Source organism: Olea europaea, unplaced genomic scaffold, assembly GCF_002742605.1.
Source record: "Olea europaea var. sylvestris unplaced genomic scaffold, O_europaea_v1 scaffold1278, whole genome shotgun sequence".
In the NCBI taxonomy this organism is placed as follows: domain Eukaryota; kingdom Viridiplantae; phylum Streptophyta; class Magnoliopsida; order Lamiales; family Oleaceae; genus Olea; species Olea europaea.
In genome coordinates this window covers 30412-51434 of record NW_019230234.1, presented here as the reverse complement: position 1 = coordinate 51434, position 21023 = coordinate 30412, and the positions used below count along the sequence as shown (strand labels likewise).

Below are 21023 nucleotides of genomic sequence, written 5' to 3'. Positions count from 1 at the left end.
AAAAACCAACTCTAAAGGCTCAATTCGGCCCATCTGTGAAAATCAAACTTTCTGAAACCTTTCAAGTGGGAGTAATTATTGCTAAACTCTCGGGGTCTTGAAAAGGATATACGAAGAAGATTCTTCACAATTTTGAAGATTTTTCTTTGGAAGATATTCAAAAGCATCTCGCATAGAAGAAGAGTCTAGGGCAAGAAATAAGACTAAAGATTCTTATGATAGCTCTTTGAAAGCAATGCAATGGACAATGTGGACAACGTCAATAAGTATAAAAGGAAAGGGAAACCTCTTGGTCCCAAAAAAGATCGAGGGAAGTTAAAAAACAAATCCAAGGGACTTTGTTATGTTTGTGAAAAACCAAGACATTATACAAACAATTGCAAGCACAAGAAACAACCAAAGAAGGAATGACAAGTAAATTCCATTGATGAGATTATTGCTATCATGAGAGAAGTGAATAAAGTGCAAGGCAAAGGTCTGGGCTAGTGGTATGACACATTTGCAACTATCCACATTTGTTATGATAAGTCTTTTTTTAAAAGTTATCATGACATTGAAAAAGATCAAGAAATTCAAATGGAAAATGAAGAAAGATCAAAGATGATTAGCAAAGGCAATGTGGAAATCATTTTCACTTCGAGGAAAGAAGATCACATTGACAAACGTCCTTCATGTACTAGAAATAAATAGAAACCTAGCAAGCAGAGCTCTATTAGAAAAACTAGGAATTAAATCTATATTTTAATATGAAAAACTTGTATTAACCCATAAAGGGCATTTTGTTGAAAGGGCTACTCCACTGAAAGAATGGTCAAACTTTGTATTCTTGAGGATAATTCTAATAGAAATAAATCATTTGTCTATGTTACCAATTTATTTAATTTATGGTATGGTAGATTAGCATATATAGGAGCTAGCACAATGAAAAGAATGATCAAATATGGATTGATACAATGTAAAATTGATAACATGAAAAAAAAATGTGGAACATGTATCGAATCAAAGATGATTAAAAAAATCATTTGTTCATTCCGACATATGTGAATTGAATGGCATGCTAACAAGAGGTGGCAATAGATATTTCATTACTTTCATAGATGATTGCTCTAGCTATACTTAGGTATATTTGTTAAAGCACAAAGATGAAACCTTTAGTGTCCTTAAAACATATAAAGCAGAAATTGAAAATCAATTAGGAAGGAAATTAAAAACTCTAAGAAGTGCTAGAGGTGGAGAATATTTTTCTAATGAATTCAATATGTTTTGTGAACTAAATCGAATAATACACCAACGTTCTGCACCTCGAACACCGGAATAGAATGGTCTAGCAGAAAGAAAGATATGATATTCTTAGAGATAATAAATACCATGTTATTAAATTTTGAATTACCTTTTAATCTATGAGGAGAGGCCTTACTTAGTGCTTGTCATATAGCAAAATAGGATTCCTATGAAAAAGAATAAGATTTCTCCATAAGAAATATGGAAAGCAAAGAAACCAAATATTAGTTATTACAAAGTATAGGGGTGACGTGCTTATTATAAGAACAAGGATCCTAAAAGAACAAAGTTAGGTCCTAGATGTATCAAATGTGCCTTTGTTTGATATGCTCTAAATAGCAAGCCCTATAGGTTGTTAAACTTAGAGTTAGATGTTATAATAGAATCAAGGGACATGGAATTTTTCGAGAATATATTAATAGCAAGGAAATCTCAAATTAATGAAGATATTCCGAATTCTAGAGAGCCACAAGAGTAGATATCTACAAAAGATGTTGAAAGTGAGCCTCGAAGAAGAGAACCAAAAAAGGAAAGGGTCTAGGAACGGATGACGTAGATTCCTAGATTATTTCTTCCACTTAGTAGAGGGAGATAGAAAGGATGTTGTAATAACAATACTTTTTGTTCTTCAAGAAGACAGTAAACCTAAAACCTATAAAGAAGTAATGTCATCTAAAGATTGTATATTCTGGAAAGAGTCTATGAATAATGAAATGGATTCTATTATTTCAAATAATGCTTGGGAAATAGTTATTTACCAAAGGGTTGTCATCTAAAGATTGTATATTCTGGAAAGAGTCTATGAATAATGAAATGGATTCTATTATTTCAAATAATGCTTGGGAAATAGTTATTTACCAAAGGGTTGTCATCTAAAGATTGTATATTCTGGAAAGAGTCTATGAATAATGAAATGGATTCTATTATTTCAAATAATGCTTGGGAAATAGTTATTTACCAAAGGGTTCTAAAGCCATTGATTGCAAATGGGTATTTAGACAAAATTACAATTTCGATGGAACACTTAATACCTACAAAACTATACTAGTAGCTAAGATATATCGGCAAAAGAAGGGAATAGATTTCTTTCACACATATGTGTCCGTGGCTAGGATAACCTCGATAAGGATCTTGTTTACACTAGCATCAATTTATGATTTACAAGTTCATCAAATGGATTTCAAGACGAGATTATTGAATAGAGATCTCAAAGAAGAAATCTATATGGAACTAAAAGAAGAATTTGTTATGCCAAGAAATGAACATAAAGTGTGCAAATTAATAAAATCCTTATATGGATTAAACCTAGCCCCTAAAAAGTGGCATGAGAAATTTGACTCTAAAATAAAGTTGAATGGTTTTAATCATAATTCAGTAGATAAATGTCTTTATACTAAATTAAGTGATAGTATAATTACTTTAATGTGTTTGTATGTAAATGATATGTTGATCATCAGCAACAATATAGATGGAATCAAAGAAACAAAGAGGTTTCTATCCTCCATGTTCAAAATGAAAGATCTTGGACTGGTAGATACCGTTCTTGCTATCAAAGTTAAAAAGAATAGTGGGAGTTTTATGTTGAGCCAATCACATTATATTGAAAATGTGATACATAAGTTCAAACAATTGAATGTTAAAGACGCTAATACTCCTTTGGATCCAAGTATCAAATTGATCAAAAACAATGGAAGAGTAATAGCTCAAATAGAATATACAAGTACAATTGAAAGTCTTATGTACACAACACAATGTACAAGGCATGATGTCACATTTGCTTTGAGTAAATTAAGTAGGTTTACTAGCAATCTAAGTTCTGACCATTGAAAAGCCATCAGTAGGGATCTTGGTTGCTTAAAGACAAGCAAAAACTTTGGACTACAATATACAAACTTTCAAAAAATCTTGGAAGGGTATACTGACGCCAATTGAATGTCAAGTGCAAGAGAAAATAAATAAGCCAACCTCAAGTTGAGTATTTACTCTTGGAGAAGATACAATTTCTTAGAAGTCTAAGAAACAAACTTACATTACTCGCTCAACAATGGAGTTAGAGTTTGTAGCGTTGGCCGAAATTGGAAAAGAAGTTAAGTGGCTAAGAGATCTGTTATATAAAATACATTTAAATATAAAGAATATTTCTTCACCTATTTTGTGAGATAGTCAAGCTACTCTTGCTTGAGCATATAGCGAAGCATATAATGAAAAGTCTAGACACATGTTCTAAGACATGAGTATGTAAGGAAATTAATTGAGCATGGGACAATTGCTCTTACACATGTTAAGTCTAGTGAGAACATAGGTGAACAATTTACTAAACCTCCCAGTAGAGAATTAGTAAGATCGACATCAAGTAGGATAGGGTTGAAACTCCTTAATTAGAACCACCAATGATAGCAACCCTACCTAAGGTATACTAAACAAGTATATTTAGGTTCAAAGAATAACAACAAGTCATTTGATAAGTGGAAACTGTTGGTTGTTACTGTTGGAGGGATGAGTTTCAACAAAACTCTTTATGAAGTTCAGTATGGGGTACAAGTATCTCTAAAAGTAACAAAGCTACCGGAAGAACTTCACAACTTTAAGGCGGTGCAACCTCGTTATAGAGTTAGAGTTTTTCTCTCTTTAAAAGTTCAAAGAAAAAAAGGATAAGTGCAAGACCATATTGGCACTAAGCGAGTTCGAGGAAATTTTGAAAATTTAATGCTTGTGTGTGTGATTTCATCGGTATTGTCACAAGGAATAAGTGGTTCAAAACTTTCTAGCTACCTAAAATTTCAATAATTCCTTATGAGATTTACACTATAGTTAGATTCAAATTGAAAGATATATAATCCTTATGCATGAGTGTTGTACGCTTTGGATATGAGTTTTATTGAATATTGAACAAGTAGGGATATATATATAATGTGTGGGGAATTAAAAACCAGATTTGGAGGCCGGATGTTGGCCTATGCGACTGCATAGACCTACAAGAGATGCGGTCACATGCATATTTGCAGGGTATGCAGTCGCATAGATTTGTACTATGTGACCACATGGAACAAATTCTAGCCATTAGTGACCATTCTTGTTTGAAATTTTGGTGGCTTTTCAATAGTTTTTGGTGCCAATTCTTACAGCATTGTGGATGGGTATATATAGGAGATTGGTTATCAATGAAATCTATAGAAAAACATGGCACATTTGAGATTACATTATTCATTCCAAATGATTGAAAATCCAATTTCTCTTTTCATTTTTCACTTGTTCATTTTGAAGATCACTTTTTGTTTTTGGTATTCTTGAATGAGGCTTGATTAACCCAACAAACTATTTGCCAATTTAATTCTTAAAAGCATCGTGAGAGGAGATAATTATTGTTTGAGGACAACAATTTATTTTCATGTTCAAGTCTTCGTGGAATTTTATATTTATCATCTTCTTCTTTTATTTTCTCCATCACTGTAATTTTTCTCAACATAATGTACCTTATTATCAATTATGATCAGGATAGAAGAACTTTGCATGCAGATGATCGTGTAAGAATAAGAGCCTGGTATCTATCTTGATTATTGTCTAAATTTTACTACTTTTTGATTAGTTTATATTTTTTCCACTTTTCAATTGACGGAAGGTCAAGTTGTATCTTTGAGTATTGATAATTACTTTGCATTCGAAATTCTAGAACAATATAAACCTACAGCTCGTAAAACAATATTTAGTCCTTGTTTGGCAACTATTATTTGGATAAAATGGAGTTTTGAATAGTGATTATTTAAAGAATATGTGATTAAAAAGTAGTAAAATTTTATAGATTTACGTGCAAAATATTTTATTGCGTGAAGAAAATGAGTATGTAAAAAAGAGTTTTGAAATAATGATTGCCAAACAGTGGCTTAATGTAGCATAGGTTCCATATGAAATATTTCAAACTAATTACACTAAATATTTAGGGAAGTTTGAAATATTTAGACAATTATGGTTCGTTTGATTGTAAGAATGAAATTCGAGTGAAAAGAAAATGAATGACAAGGAATTGAATTGCCTAGAACTTGTTCTACTGAAAATTGTCAATTTAATATTTTTGATTGGTATAATTTTTCACTTAGGAAATATTAAAATTTTGGATCTTTTGGTATTCGTTTGGCTTTATTTTTCATGAAAATTATCAATTAAAGGGATAGAATTTGTTTTAATTGTCAAAAAAAAATCTGGAAAACCAAAAACTACCAAACCCATGGAGAAACCAACTTCTTAAAAAGGTGGAAAATTGGGTGTTGCCAAGAAAACCAATTGTCAAGAAAATTTGGCCAATCAAATATGCAAAAAGGTGGAAAATGGAATTTAATTTCCTACTTCCATAGAAAAATTGTGCAATCAAACAGGTAGAAAGTTTGGGATATATTTACTGGGAATAGTTTGAAATTCATATGTTGAAATATTGTCAAAACATAAATCTCAAACTTTTCCAGAAGTGAAAAATCTATCGATCTTTAATGCACACCTACTTAAAAAAGCTCGGCTCCCCCTTCCCAAATCTCAGCACATTTTTAAACTCTTATATATAAAAATGTATACCTCAATATCATCAACTTGTTGCTCAAAGAAATAATTTAATGAATTGAAACAATATCAAAAGCAATAAGAGAAAGCATAGGCTCATGAAACTAGTTTTAAGTAAATTTATTTTTTTTTGTATATCTCGACTTCAATATATGTAGTTAGAATCAAATAAATTACTTGTTCACCTGAAAAATATGCTACACATAACACGCGTTAGAAATCTTTCAAAATGACAAGTGACCACGATTATTGTTGAAAATTTCTCGTCAATTGATCACTACTAATCTCCGAACAAATTACGAAACAGAACAAACACCATTCCTCCATATAAACCCATACTTGCATGAAAAGTCACTAAATAAATTTCAAAACATGATTTTCAAACCATTTCCAACAAATATTTAGCAATTTTTCGCTACATTTACATTTTAGCAAAGTTTCCATTTTAAACATTTTAAACTATGAATTTCTAACCATTTCCACTAAATATTTAGCAAACTTTCCATGTATGTTTCATCTGGTCTAGATACCTCAAACTTTGCTAAATATGAATTTCAAACTTTGGAAAGAAAATACATAGTGAATTAGAGGACTTGATGTCAAAGGTACATTGCGTTATGTCGTTGAAGAAGTCTGGTACTCCACATCAAGGCATCTTCATTTTCGACAATGTACAAGAATCTAAAATTATAGTGATATCAAGATCGGGATTCAGCTGATAAGTCTGGATCACAAACTCTAATTCACCATCGAAGTCATCCTTTTCAGAATCAAGAGTCTTGAGAGAACTGAATCGATTGAGGTATTTCTTGTCTTGATGGAGTCCTTAAAGTTGTCACCATTTAGAGAAACTCAAATAGTGATGTCTTTAAGTTGCTTTTTTTTTGGGTATTTTGTGTGATAGTGCAACTTATAGAGTGAGTGGCTAAGAAAAGAAGGAAGAAGCATGAGAAAAAAATGGAAGAATCTATAAACGTTGAGTCTTAATTGGTGCGTGTAAATGAGGCTATCAACTTTGAGTTTTGATATAGTTTAATGGAATCTGTTAGTTTTTAATGGTTATGCTCTTTTTTCTAATTTTATCATTGTCATTTGGCTTTATTAAAAAAAATAAATAAATAAAGGACGAACAAAGCCTCAACCCACCCCAACTCCCCCGATTATCATACTATAAATACGGTGGTTTATCCTTATATTCATCACACAACAATCATATACTAATAAATACTTTCCTACATAACACTTCCCACTTTCTTGTTCATATGTACGAGGCTTTTGAAATAAATAAATTAGAATTTATGGGTTAGAACGTGAACAGTAATGTTTGTCTTCACTTTATGAATTCTTATATCTTGAAAGCTTTTAGTCTAAGTGTTAGTTATATTGAACAGATTAATCAAGAAAAATCTTATAATTAGCTTTTTTCAGGGATGGCAATGGACCGAATCGAATTTGGGCTCCCGAATTTGTATTTTTTTTAAACAAAAAATATATAAAATATAAACCCTTCTCCTTTATTCGGGTTTGGGACCAGCTACTTAAATTTTGAGTAGATGACGTTAAAAATTGTACACAAACAACTTGTAAGGTATATAATTTTTTAAAGAAAATAAAAAACAGTATTATAAAATAACAAATTATGATTAATATGGTTAAATTAAATATCACTTACCAATCTATGTGGGCTCAGAGCTGTGCATTTTTTAGTTCCCAATTTATCGTACAACCACATGGATTCAGACCTAATACTTGAGTAAAGAGTACGGAAAGAAGTCAAGAACTATAATATATTTAAGATTGTGAATTCGTAATTGTGAATTTGTAGTGTGAGAATTGATTTAATTGAATGAATTGAAATTGAAGATGATGAAATTATAAAAATGAATATATACTGTATTAATTGTTGATAATTTTGGAAGAGCATGTCTAGGGAGAGAGGGAGTTGTTGAATTGTGTGAAAAAATAGGTTAACTTCAAGTATTTATAGAGAGAAGAAAAAAGGGGGAAAACCCATGAGTCGAGCCGAGCTTCGGCTCAAGGCTCATTTTATTTATTTATTTATCCTTTTTTAAATAGATAAAATATAAATCCTTCTTCGTTATCTGGGCTTGTGGTCGACTATTTAAGTTTTGAGTAGCCGGAGTTAGAAATTGTACACAAACAAGTTATAACATATACAATTTTTTTAAAGAAAATTAAAAACACTAATATAAAATAACAAATTTTGATTAATATGGTTAAATTAAATATAACTAACCTGACGACATGCAATTTCAACATATTTATCTTGTAGTCGAAAATAACATAGGTAAGTCCTCCCAATATTTTTCTAAACTTTAATTCCATAGAGTATAAAATCAGGGTCATTTTTGTATTTATGAAATATTTTTGCAATTATATAAAGACGTTTGAGCATCATATAGCTACTGGAATAGTAAACTCTAGAGAAAATTTTGTTGTGTCATAAAAACTTGTCAAAAAGTTTTTAACTTTTAAAGTTAAAAGCCAATTGGATTCATTCAAAATAGTGTAATCATCATTTCTAATATGACTATTGTTATAAAAGTCAATTATTAAATTTTCAAAACATTTGCATGACTTTAGTAATAAGTAAGTGAAGTTTCATCTATGACCTACGTCGCTAATAAATGTTTTAGCATTTATCATCCCAAATTTGGCACAAAATTCCTTAAATGTTTGTTTTCTATTAGGGGAGATCGTGATATATATTAGTGCATTCCTAATTCTTTGAATTTCATCTTTAATATGTATCAAACTATCTTGCACAATTAAATTTAAAATATGGCACACATAACGAATATGAAACAAATAACCACCGAAATCAAGCTGCAATGCCCCACACAATTTATCAATAACTACTTTATTAACACTAGCGTTGTTGAATGTAAAAAAATGAATTTTACTTTCACAGTGATAATATATAATAATGGTCATAATCACATTATATATATTGTTAGCGTTATGAGGGAATTTGATAATTTTAAAAGCAATTATTTTTTTATACATACACCAAAGTGGATCTATGTGGTGTGCACTTGTAGCTATATAAGCTTTTTTATTAATAACCTCCCATATATCCTAAGTTAAAGATATGACAACCCCATATTTTTGCAACTTCAAAATCAATTGTTGTTTTGTTGGAAGGAAATATTTTATTGTATATGAACGAAGAGTGTTTCGACTTACCTCAAAGTACCTCGGTTGAAGATATTCTTTTACGTGTGAGACGAAATGTTGGTTGTCCACTATTGCAAGAGATAACTTAGCACCAAAAACAAGTTTCACAATTTTCGTTCAAGCATTCTCCTCTGAATACATCTATGTGGTGAGGGGCAAAGTTGTAGAATCGATGCTTGGACTACCAAATTGCAGTTGTGTTTGATCGGCTTCAAGAAGTTCATGTTTGGCCGCACACACTTTGTAGTGACAATTGAGGTGGGTGGTATTAATGCCTTTTTACCATGCCAATCGTTATTGACAGTATTTATATACTGCTTTGGACTCTAGGACTCTAGATAATACGGCCCATTAAAATCAATTTGAAGTAATTCCAACATTTTGCCTGTTTTATTTCCTTTCACTTCCCTCTAGTATTGGGAATGTCTAAATCTGGTTCCTCCCCTTTTCTGCTTCAGGAATATTAACATCATCAAAATCAATAGGATTATTGCTTCATTCCACACCCAAATTTGGAATATCTTTAGAAATGGGTACTTCATTTAAATCGAAAAATTGATTCTGATGTTGACATTGCGGCATCCCAAGTGATTCGCCTCCGACACCAAACATGCTCTCGACAAATAAGTATGGATCCATTTGTAAATTGTGATGAGATTAAAAATGTACAGTATAGATGATATAGTAAGACGTAAATACTAAGACTTGAGTAAAGAGTACAAAATTAAAATTGTGAAGATTGTGAAATTGTAAAAATGAATGTATATTGCATAATTTCTGATAACTGAGCACAAGAGAGATTAAGAGAAAGAGAGAGTTGTTGTCAAATTGTGTGAGAAAAAATGTTTGGAATGAGGCTATTTATAGAGAGGAAAAAATAAATAAATTTAGTGACCGTTGCAACGGTCACTGAACTATGAATAGTGATCGAAACGGTCACTTTTTTCAAAAAGTGACCGTTTTGGTCACTGCTTAATTACGAGCCACGAGCTTGGGCTCGTGGCCTAAGCTCCTGCCTCACTAGCGGCTTGTTCCTTTGCTCACGAAACGGGCTGACCTGCTTGGCTCGTGCTCGAGCTCATGATTTTATGAGCTCGAGTCGTCCACAAACCTTGTTTTACGAGCTAAGCAGCCTGTTAGCCAACCCTAGCTTTTTTAATGATACTTGAATTTATATGACAATCTCAAAATACTCAAGATACCGAGACCAGAGCCAACTACATATCATTATTGTGGACCTATAGAATTTCTCAAGTAACGAAGGGATTTTATTGAACGAATGGGACTGTTAGATAGTGAACATTTTACCTCAGCTTCACACGCCAACTTGGAAGAGTAATTTCCCATTCACATCCTTTGATGTACAGTATGATAGAGAACTCTGTGTAACGGTGTTTATCAATATAGAGTTTAGGAATAGGTCTGGCTTTACATAAACAAAATTTCCCTATAATGAACGTCCTTCATAATTACAGCTATACATTTCTTACACTTAACACGAACTACATAATTATATATGTATTTTTGAAAGTTGAATTAATCGGTTGTTCAAAATTTAGTTAGGGATGTCAAAAAAAATCGTCAAACCTGATACCCATGGCCCCGCTCCGTACGACATGGGGATTACCCGCTTAATCGAGGAAATTGGGTCGGGGACGGGGCTGGGGATTTTCGCCTCGCCTTGGGTATGGGGTGGGTATGGGTAATAGAGGCCCATCCCATTTATTTATTTATTTTAAGAATTCAATACTATAAATGAAAAATTTCACGAAATGTCATCAATTCTAATAGAAGATGAAAACTAAGATTATCTAAAGAATATGATAAACAATATACTTAGTTTATCAAATATATTCGAATAATTAAACTTTTGAAAATAAATAAATAAAATAAAAAATTTAATGACTAGATTAATGTCTTACCTTAATGAATGGGGACAACAAAATGAATTATCAGAAACTAAAAAATTTAAATTAAATTAAACAAGTATGTAAACGGGCCAAGATGGGGGTGGTGGGGAACCCAATCAGCCCGAACCCGCTTCATGCCATTCCTAAACTTAGTAGACATTATGAAAATTTATGCTTATGCTAATTTCTTTAGGCATCTAAGTAAAATTACATATTTGTATGAACCAGAAAATTGTAATATGAAATGACTCAAGGTTTGATCAAAGAGTTCTCAGGTTGCAACTAATAGTTCAGCAGATATTAAAATGCATGAAATATATACTTGTGGAATGTAATCTTGGAGGGGTGATAGACATCGACTGCAATATTATTTTGGGTGTTATGATCCGTCAATTCTGCATTCCCATATCAACTTAAATCTATGTAGTGGCAAGATTATTGCCCGAAATAGTCTCCAATTTACCACATAAGCCTGATTCAATTATATAACTTCATAAGATATTAATGTGTAACTGGATATTCTTGAATATAATACTATCAAAATGCAAAGGATTACCCTCTAGTTTGAATTAGAACTTGTGAAATCTAGTGAATTTATCCGTACCCAAAGATATCATAATGAAATTGGATATTTGAAAAAGATTTTTTTGATCATTTTAACTTTGTTTTGAATATTAAAAATTGTCAACGAGGTATGTAAAAACAATAAGTTAGAGGGTATAATTATTGCTTACACATCGTCAATAAATTATCAATTAGACTAAGGGTGCAATCTCGTTATTTAAGTAGAATAAAAAAGTATTAACACATTATCTCGACCCATCAAGAATTGATCGGATCAATTTAATGGACCTTCGTTTAATGGGGCTGATCAGGTCCCTTCGAAGTTAGAATATCAAGAAATTCAATGCAAATAACTAAATTCAATTAAAAATAACATATATATACCTACTTGTTGAAAAGAGTAAACTTGTGATATTAAGATTGATCCAAACTAATAGAGGGCAAGAAGAAAATTAACTAAACTTCAACTTTAGAGCACACCCTCGAAAAATTGAGTAAAAAGAATAACTTTGGGAGTGTATATCTCTCAAGCGAAGAAAGAGAATATTTGACTATTACGGGTTGAGAGTTGAACAAATCATGAGCTTGATACATTTACACGAGTTTACACACACACGTCAAGTTATGAATATAATAGGTGGAGATTGATTTGATTTTGAACTGTTGAAGCTGTTCATTGTGTTGATAAAATATAACATTTGTCACAAAATTATTGCATAATATCAGTAATATATAGATATGAAAAGTATAATTAATTAATGACAAATACATTAAATCTTCACTTTTTATTTTTATCTCAAAAAAGGAATTTTTACAATTGAATCTTTTTTTATGTGATAGTTCAAGGATATTAAGGAACTTTTTTCATTTTTGGTCATATTCTCATTCATCTTTGCTCCAGAATTTTCCTTATTTTAATCCATTCGTTGCGAGATATATGCTTTTTAAAAAAAGACTGCAAAATAATCCCTTCAAGGTATACTATCCAATGGATTTTCCACCAATATTTCCATAATTTTTTTTCCTAAGTTTGGACATAATATGCAGTATAAATAATCTATCTTTGTACAATTATCAACAATTCTGATCATGGCAGCCATTGTTCGTCTTGGATTTTTCTTATCGTTCTTCCTTCTTTTCCTAGCCCTCCTTACTCTATCCCGTAATCTCATGTACATGTACCAGTTGACTGCAGCCCCAGCTGGGTTCTCGACTCTCAAAAACTTCCAAGGTTCTAAAAAGGGTGATAACATCAAAGGACTCTATCAAGTCAAGAAATATCTAAATGATTTCGGTTATCTCCCTACTATTGATCATAACAAAGATGATGAATTCGATGACGAATTAGAGAACGCGATCATAACTTATCAACTCAGATACAACCTCGAGCCTACTGGAGTTCTAGATTTTGGTACGGTGTCAAAAATGATGGCTCCTCGTTGTGGGGTACCGGGCATCTTCAATGGCACTAACACGCTGAACAAAATTTGGAATTTTAATCGATCCTGAAAGTTACATATGGAAGTGCAAAGATGCAGTGTTCATAGTTTTTGTCTCAATAGTACTGTTGCCTGTAGTTCTAATTATTTTCCTGATGAAAGTTTCTTGTCTTGCCGGAATGTGCAGGTTTTGACAAAAATTTAACTAGCATCTGCTAGCAAGGATTAAATAACTTGTTTTTTTGTCGATTTAATTTTTCAAATGTCAACGTGCACTTTATAAGTTTAATATGCTTGTCATATTTCAATTATTTGAGCTAGATAACGTGCGTATAATTTTTTTATATATACAATGATAGTTAAAATGGAATCTTTTAAAAAATAAATCACATACAGACTTGAGCTAGATATTAAGTTATGAAATCTTCCCGAAACCATCAATCCTTGGATCATTATCTTTTTGTTAGAATATTATAAATTGTATAATCACACAAAGTAGAAGATCTATTTATAGGGGTATATATAATTCTAAAAGGGAAGATAAATCACACAATCATCAACTATTAAGGAAAAAAATCTCATACAATTGGAAAAATATCATGGAGATTATTCTTTACAATTTTTTTGAATCTTCAACACTTTTCTTGCTCAAGGCATTGAAACCATTGTGGTTAACTCCTGTTTCAGCCATTGCTAGAGTAATTAAGGAAATCTGAGATTTTTGTGCAAAGAATATTTGGTGGTGGGGGCGTAGGGTTTGAGTTGATTAATTCCTGTTTCAGTTATAGCTAGAATAATTAATAATGCTAGATTATTTTAGTTATTTCTGTCTAATTTTATTATATATAATTTTCCAATATTAAGCAAGTATGCGATATGTTGAACATGATACTATAGAACACATAGCATTTTATATTTTAGATGGTAGGAGACAAATTTATAGCTGTCATTTTATATTTTTTAATTGTGAGCCTAATTATTATCGTTGTGTGAAGTCAGTATACAGAGCGACGTAGTTTTATAGGATAATTTCATTAAAAATAGTTTAGAAATTTCATACTTGTAATTATGATTTTTTTCCCTAATTTGTCCTATAAATAGAGGGTCGTCATTAATGTTTTATATTATCATAAAAAGTGAGATGTTAGAGAAAATAGGATTTGTATTTTCTCCTGTAATTTTTTTTTAATCATAATAAATTAGAGTAGTGGCGGAAGAGAACATAATCTCACATTGAGACGAATCTCTATTAATCTTGTTTGTTCTTTTCTGTCATTACTTTTTACTAGGCTTTTATTGCTTTTGTTTGTATAGAATGAAAGTTTGCAATTCTCAATAATGTCTTCTTGAATTACGTCCATCTTTAAATTTATTTAAAAATTCATTGAATAAATAAACAAAAAAAAAAAATGTATGAAGTGAAGTTATGGGATGATCGGTGGCGCATGAACGCCCACTATTGGTCGATTCCTTTCTTTTCCATTTTCCCTATGGTCTTTGGATTTTTCTTGTATTATTTATTTTTTATGGTTTTTCCTTTTAACTTTCTTAAATTTTAGCAGCCACCCATAATATTTTCCTAAATAACCAATATGTTACTAGTACATTTCTCTAGTTCAATAGGCTAAGCTATGTCGTTTTTCTTTAACATTAAGGGTGTGTTTGACAGATATTATTTGTCATGAAAAATAATATTTTTTTAACCCAAGTTCCTATTTTTAGGGTGTTTGGTCGATTTTTTTTTTAATAAAAAATATTTTTCAAAAGTTAATGACGTTATCATGTTTTCTTAAAAAAACAAGGAAAATAATTTCTTTTGGAGTGGATTTTTATTTTTTTAGGCAATTCACACTTCCCTAAACCAACCAAGCCAAGAATCAGGTTAAGCGATTCTAAGGTAATCTTCAGGTATTAATAGAGTCAAGTGTTCTTCGATGTATTCGGCTCAGGCCGATTATGTAGTTGAGAAGGATCCAGAGACTAAGGGTATTAATCAAATTCCATGTTGACATTCAAAAACTTCATTCATTCTCTTTTAGGTGAAAAATCAATTGGACAAACTTTGACTTTACCAAATTGCTCAAAGCTTGGTAATAATTTTACACGATAACTAGTAGCATGAAATCTTCAAGTTAGCACAAAATTAAAATGATTATTTCTATTGATGTAAGCGTGGAACGTGATATATCTACTATCACAATTTCGTAATTAATTATCGTTCTTGTAGTGTTTTTAATAGGCCATAATTATATTCATATACTAACTCAAACAAATTCTTTCCATTTATTAATGTTCACACTAGCGGGACAATCTCCAACAAATGAAAATGAAGATAAGGAAATAGGCATTCTCAATGAGAAAATTTTTAGTTCACAATCAGGCCCCCCAAATAAGAAATCTCTGGAAAGCGCAAATAAAAGAATTAAGAGCTGGGTCTGGCGGGCTTTAGGCGTAGGCTAAATTCTATGACAAGTTGAAAATCATTTGGGCCGGTTCAACTCTTTGGTTGTTGTGGGTCTAAAACCGAATTAAACAGATCTACTCTTGGCTCTAATTGTTAAAAATAAAATCTCATATCAAATAAAGATTAAATTATAGACCAACTTATAAAGGATTAGAATACTCCTTGTAATAAAGTTGACCTTTAAGATGAAATCTCAAGTCTCAATATCATATTAGAGTCCATTAAACTCCAACGAGCAATTTGATTCGATTAAAACTCGAAAAATGAGCATATTAATTTTAGAATTGATCTACTCAAATGAGCCACAACTTGCGGGGATATGTTAGGACATAACTTTAAAATGGAACTTCAAATCTTAATACTAGTGCCCATTAAACCATTTAAACAAGAAGAATTACATGAAACTGGTTAGTTACGATTTTGTCTGGTATTTTTTCCACTCCAGTATGGAAATAATGATATTGCAATTGGGTGATTTACAAAATTATACATGTAGATAGGATATATTTACACTTTACATATCATGTTTTGAATATTTATATTTTACGTTATTTTACTAGGTGTAACAACACACATCATTAGCTAAAAAGAATTAAAAGATTTACAAATATGTCGTCATAACTAGTTAAATAGACAAAAATACTTTGTAAACAACAAATTACGACCTATGATTTAAATGATGTGACAATTTTACATAATGTCACTTCAATTATTTTATCATTTTTCAAAATTTAATTACCAAAAGCCAATATATTAATAAGTTTCTTCTTAGAAATTTTATTATATTTGAGTTCAAATAAATAAATAAAAATTATCTTTAATATGTTAATAACGTATTGAAAAAATATATATAAAACTTCGTTTGATTTTTTCTCGACATTGTAAAATGGAAATTGTTTTCATATCTTAACTAAAAAGTTTTGTCCATTACATTAAATTACAAAAAATCATGTAAAATAATTTCTGATATGTTAAGTACTATTTTGTAGCTTAAAATATTTTTTATTTATTTTAAAGTTGGATGTTAACTCTATATCATTCTACAACCTGGGAACTATTTAGGAATGTACACATAATTTTCTTGATTTTTTTGTTCTCTTTTATGCGTTGAACAGTACCACTTGTTAATAGCGAGCGAGATATATGACAAAATACGAAGTATCAATCACAATATAAAAGGACACAAGAAAATTGCCAGAGGAATGAAGAATTTATTGATGATGGAGAAAGAATACAAAGAATATTGTATTTACAAAATTATCTAACTTGTATAATGTATCAAACTTGTATAAAAGAGCCAATCATACATAGGGAATATATCAAAACTCTAACAATATTCTTAAAGATGGAAATATTATCAAAATGCGCATAGAATGAAGGAAACAATATAAAAAGATAATCTGGTCTCGAAATTTTGGATAAGGTCCTTTTGCGTTGGCTACAGAAAGGAAGGGGACTGAGTGGATTCAAATCACCATGTCCTGTGCAAAATTTCCACATAGCTATTGTGCAGTCATGTTGCACAGTTTAGCTGGTGAGAACTAATAGGTAGAGTTGGTACTGGTTTTGAAGGTTAACTCTTGTGTATTCATGGAAACTGGTAAGCTAATGTGGCATCTTGACATCTCTACATGTATTCACGACGTTCCTTTTATAGTAAGGTAATTAGCTGCATCTGCATTACATTAATGTCATTTTTAATGAGGAGGATTGGATGGGATTCAATAGTATGAAGGTGATTGAGATTTGCTTGGACGGATTGGTGGCAGCCCTGGGCTATATCCCAGATGCAAAAGGAATTATAAGGAAAATTAAGAATTTCATACTTAGGTCCAGCCCAAAAATCTATTTTAGCTAAGCCCTAGGCTCACTGCTAGCTCAATGTCCAATTGTCAAGTTAAGGTGTTCAAAATAATTATTGGGGAACAATTCACAAACATTAAAAAATTTGACTAATTTCTTATTACTTTTAAACATTTTTTTTTATCTTAAAACATTATCTTAATTTTCTTTTACAATAAATTTTGTAACTGCTAAGGGATATAATATCACATTGAATAAAGATGAAAACAAAGACCAATTTATAAATATTTGAGTTACTTCTCTTAATAAGGTTGACCTTTTAAGATGAAATCTTAAATCTTAACATAGCATCAAAACCCATTAAACTCTAATAAGCAATTTGATCTGATTAAAACTCAAAAAATGAGCAAACGAATTTCAAGATTGATATACTCAAAAGAGTCACCATCTTGAAGGGCATCTTAAGAGGATAGAATCCCACATTGAATAAGATTAAAACAAAGATCAATTTATAAAGATTTGGACTATCCTTTTAATAAGGTTGATATTTTAATATGGAACGTCATGTTTTAAAAGTAACAAGGTGACATTTTGTAAAATTATATGTTATACACATTTGACAATCGGTCTCCACCATTGGCCATTGTTGCCTGTTACCAATTGTAACATGATATGTTACGCACATTTTCCTGCTTATTTGATAGAAATTAAAATTCAGATTTTAATCTAAATCAAAATCAAAAATAATTTTAACCATTTGTTCATAGAATCTACAACTTTTCAATTATAAATTTCATCTACTTATATTAAAATTTACTATTTTTTTTTTAATTCTCACCAAACAAGGGTCCAATGTCTTCGCGACCATTGGTACCACATTCATCGATCCCATCACTTGTAACCAGTGTTCTGAAGGGGTGAGTCTAAATGTGAGACAAGACAAAGCGCTTTGTCTTAGTAGTAAGTGCGAATTAAGTGATCAACTACCAAGTTCAAAAACATTTTATTTCACTTTACTTTATTAATTTTTTATTTTTTATTTTTTAAAGGGTTTTTATTTGACTTTAATTCAAGTTTTAAATGATTTTATTTGTACAAAAGAAGATGTTGTCTTTGAAAAGATTCAATATACCAAAAGAGCTTCTAAATTTGTTAATAGAGTAAAATAAGGAAAAACAATATTAATTTAATCTAACTTCTTATTCACCTATTCAACAAATTTGGAAATATCTAAAATGGTAAAAAATCTTTTTTACACGATTTGTAATGTTATAACAAGAAATCATACCATGTTATAGAGAAAATTATGAAAATCATAGCCTAAAATTTCTGGTTGAGATACTTACCATCTGATTAGTCGATATTGGCTACTAGTAGAACCTATAACATTTTCTAACGATCTTGACAATTAACTTTCCTAAGTATGATAATCAAAAATTACAAGCGTATTAAGAAAGCCACTCTCCGCGCCGAATTGCAAATGATCCAGACTCCAGGGATAAGATCCATTTTGATTCCAGTAACTAACAAATATATAGGTACAAACTTTTTTACGGCTGGCATGGAATACAATGTACCACTCCTTGAAACTAGAAACGCGTCATAAACTGTTTTTTAGAAGATCAAGAATCCAAGATGATTACTCAAAAAGATTATTCTGTAAACTGGATGTTATAATAATCGGATTCAGAAAAGCCAAATGGCCCAACAGCAGCCCTTCCAATACAGGTGCCACATGGGCGACCTATTTTTTGACTTGTCCCTCACCCTGACCAGAAAGCATGGTTGAATCGGATTTTATGACTTGTTGCATGTGATAATGCTTTGGTAATCTCAATGACTCATATAATTAATGCCATTAAGATTTTATTAGTTGCATTGTATTTCATGGCCGCTGACATTTAAGGTAGACAAGTAAGAATGTTCAAACAATGTCACTTTCTAATGCCTTCAAGATTTCATGACACTAACAAGAGTTCACTGACTACTCCGGATTTGGATAACCAGTTTTGACGACGGAATGAAACTTAATTATTTAATTGTCCTTGTGCTGAATGAAATTTTACGTGGTGTTGTACAGTGCATTATTCCAATTACACTAGTGCTTCGACTTAAGTCCATACTTCTGCTGCCAAGTTATTCTATTCACATGTTAGTATTATAGCAACAATATGATTTCCAGAATGGTGCCCAAGAATATTCATTGATTATGGACAAGATATTAACAATATATACCTTGAATTATATATTTCGCTACAACATGTTTATGTCAATAATTCATAATTATCGTATAACCCTGAGTTCTTTGAATAATTTCGGAAAATAAACAATATTTTAGCGGTGGGATGTTTAAATAAATCTCATTTATTAAGAAGAAAATGTCTGATTTACATATCATGCTTTTAGATAGATGAAATATGTAGCTGTATATTTGAATGTTGGTTTGCTTTGTTGTTAAGGTTGCCTGGACTAAAAGTTTTTTTCAGTAATGAATTCCCTCCCCTAGAGATTTGGTTATCTAAATGTTCATCGTATAGGGATTTTATTTTCATTTAACAGAGCAGAAAATTGAAATGTTAACTATGATAATTAATTCAGGTAAAAACATGATGCTGGCATGGAATCCTATGCACCACTCCTTGAAAATAGGGACTTAAGTAGGGAACATAGAGTGAGTGGCATCTACCCAGTAAAGTGCATAATAATTTAACTTTGTTCAAAGGTACCATCATCATTGAATATAATATTGAAAGCCAATAACCGCAAGATAGCATAAAGAAAAAGTATGCAACAGCATCTGACCAGTCAATAGTAATGCCGTGGCACCTTCTATTTCAGCACGAGAAATTAAAATTTTGTAAAGTAAGCTCGAAAAAATTTGGAGGAGTTATGCTATTGCTGTAGCATAATTTCTTTTCGAACTAAAAATAAATTCATAATTCTACTCCGACGTGGATGGTGGGGTCATATTAGCAATTTTGTCACCATTCTTTAGGTTTTAAGGATAGAATTCATTATTTGTTAATATCATAGTTAACAAACTCCATTCAAAATGATGAAAAATTGGTGAATAGGACTCTAATCCAGTTTGGTCACTATATTCGGACCTTTTGACAGTAAATTAGGGTTTAACTTCACAAACTTTCCATTTTTGACAAAAATGCAGTCAGATAAAAATAGCCCTTAATTTCTCACGCTATTATCTAAATTTCCAAGTAACTTACATACAGATAGATAGATGAGCAGTTAAAGATCCTTTGATGCGGGAGTCCCACAAAATTTGAAGATCAAAACTAAGCAAGTGGAAGATTAAAAAACAAAAATCGCACCCAACTCCCAGACCCACCACATCCACATACACGTAAAGACAAGAAAGGAAGCATCATAAACTGAATCCCACGAGGGGGAAAAAAGCCTTTTTCTTGGGAATAACCCTCTCGGGATTCGCTTCGCTTATGGCAGGCAACATCGGTTTAAAGAAAACAGCTTCCTTTTTTGCTTTGCAGACATATATTTAAAAGTAATGCCGACTTCCTTAGTTTCCGCCGGTTGGGAGTGGCAGTGGCTTTAAGAATAAAGTATTTTACTTCACCTCCATCTTTGTCAATACGCTCTTTTAAATGCCTCTAAGGGACAACATTCCATTTCAAGGATTGGGATATATTATATCATTTCTTTTGTCTTATTTTCTTATTTTAGATATTAAAATTATATGCAGCATTTACATAGCTTACAGTGAAGGATAAAATTGTCAAATCACTTTGCTCTCCTTCCCCCCCCCCCCCCCCCCCAACAACAAAAAAATGTGGCTTTTTT

The 21023-nt window shown here is 31.2% G+C and overlaps 1 protein-coding gene across 1 annotated transcript; it reads left to right on the top strand.

Moving 5' to 3' along the window:
- The first annotated feature begins 12590 nt into the window (after positions 1–12590).
- On the top strand, positions 12591–13010 carry LOC111374693 (metalloendoproteinase 2-MMP-like). The gene has a single exon (XM_022997401.1). The coding sequence runs from the start codon at positions 12591–12593 to the stop codon at positions 13008–13010; it is 420 nt and encodes a 139-aa protein (XP_022853169.1).
- The last annotated feature ends 8013 nt before the right edge of the window (positions 13011–21023 follow it).

Excerpts from the sequence above, each read along its gene's own strand:
- LOC111374693 (XM_022997401.1), top strand. The coding sequence starts at position 12,591 with ATGGCAGCCATTGTTCGTCTTGGATTTTTCTTATCGTTCTTCCTTCTT.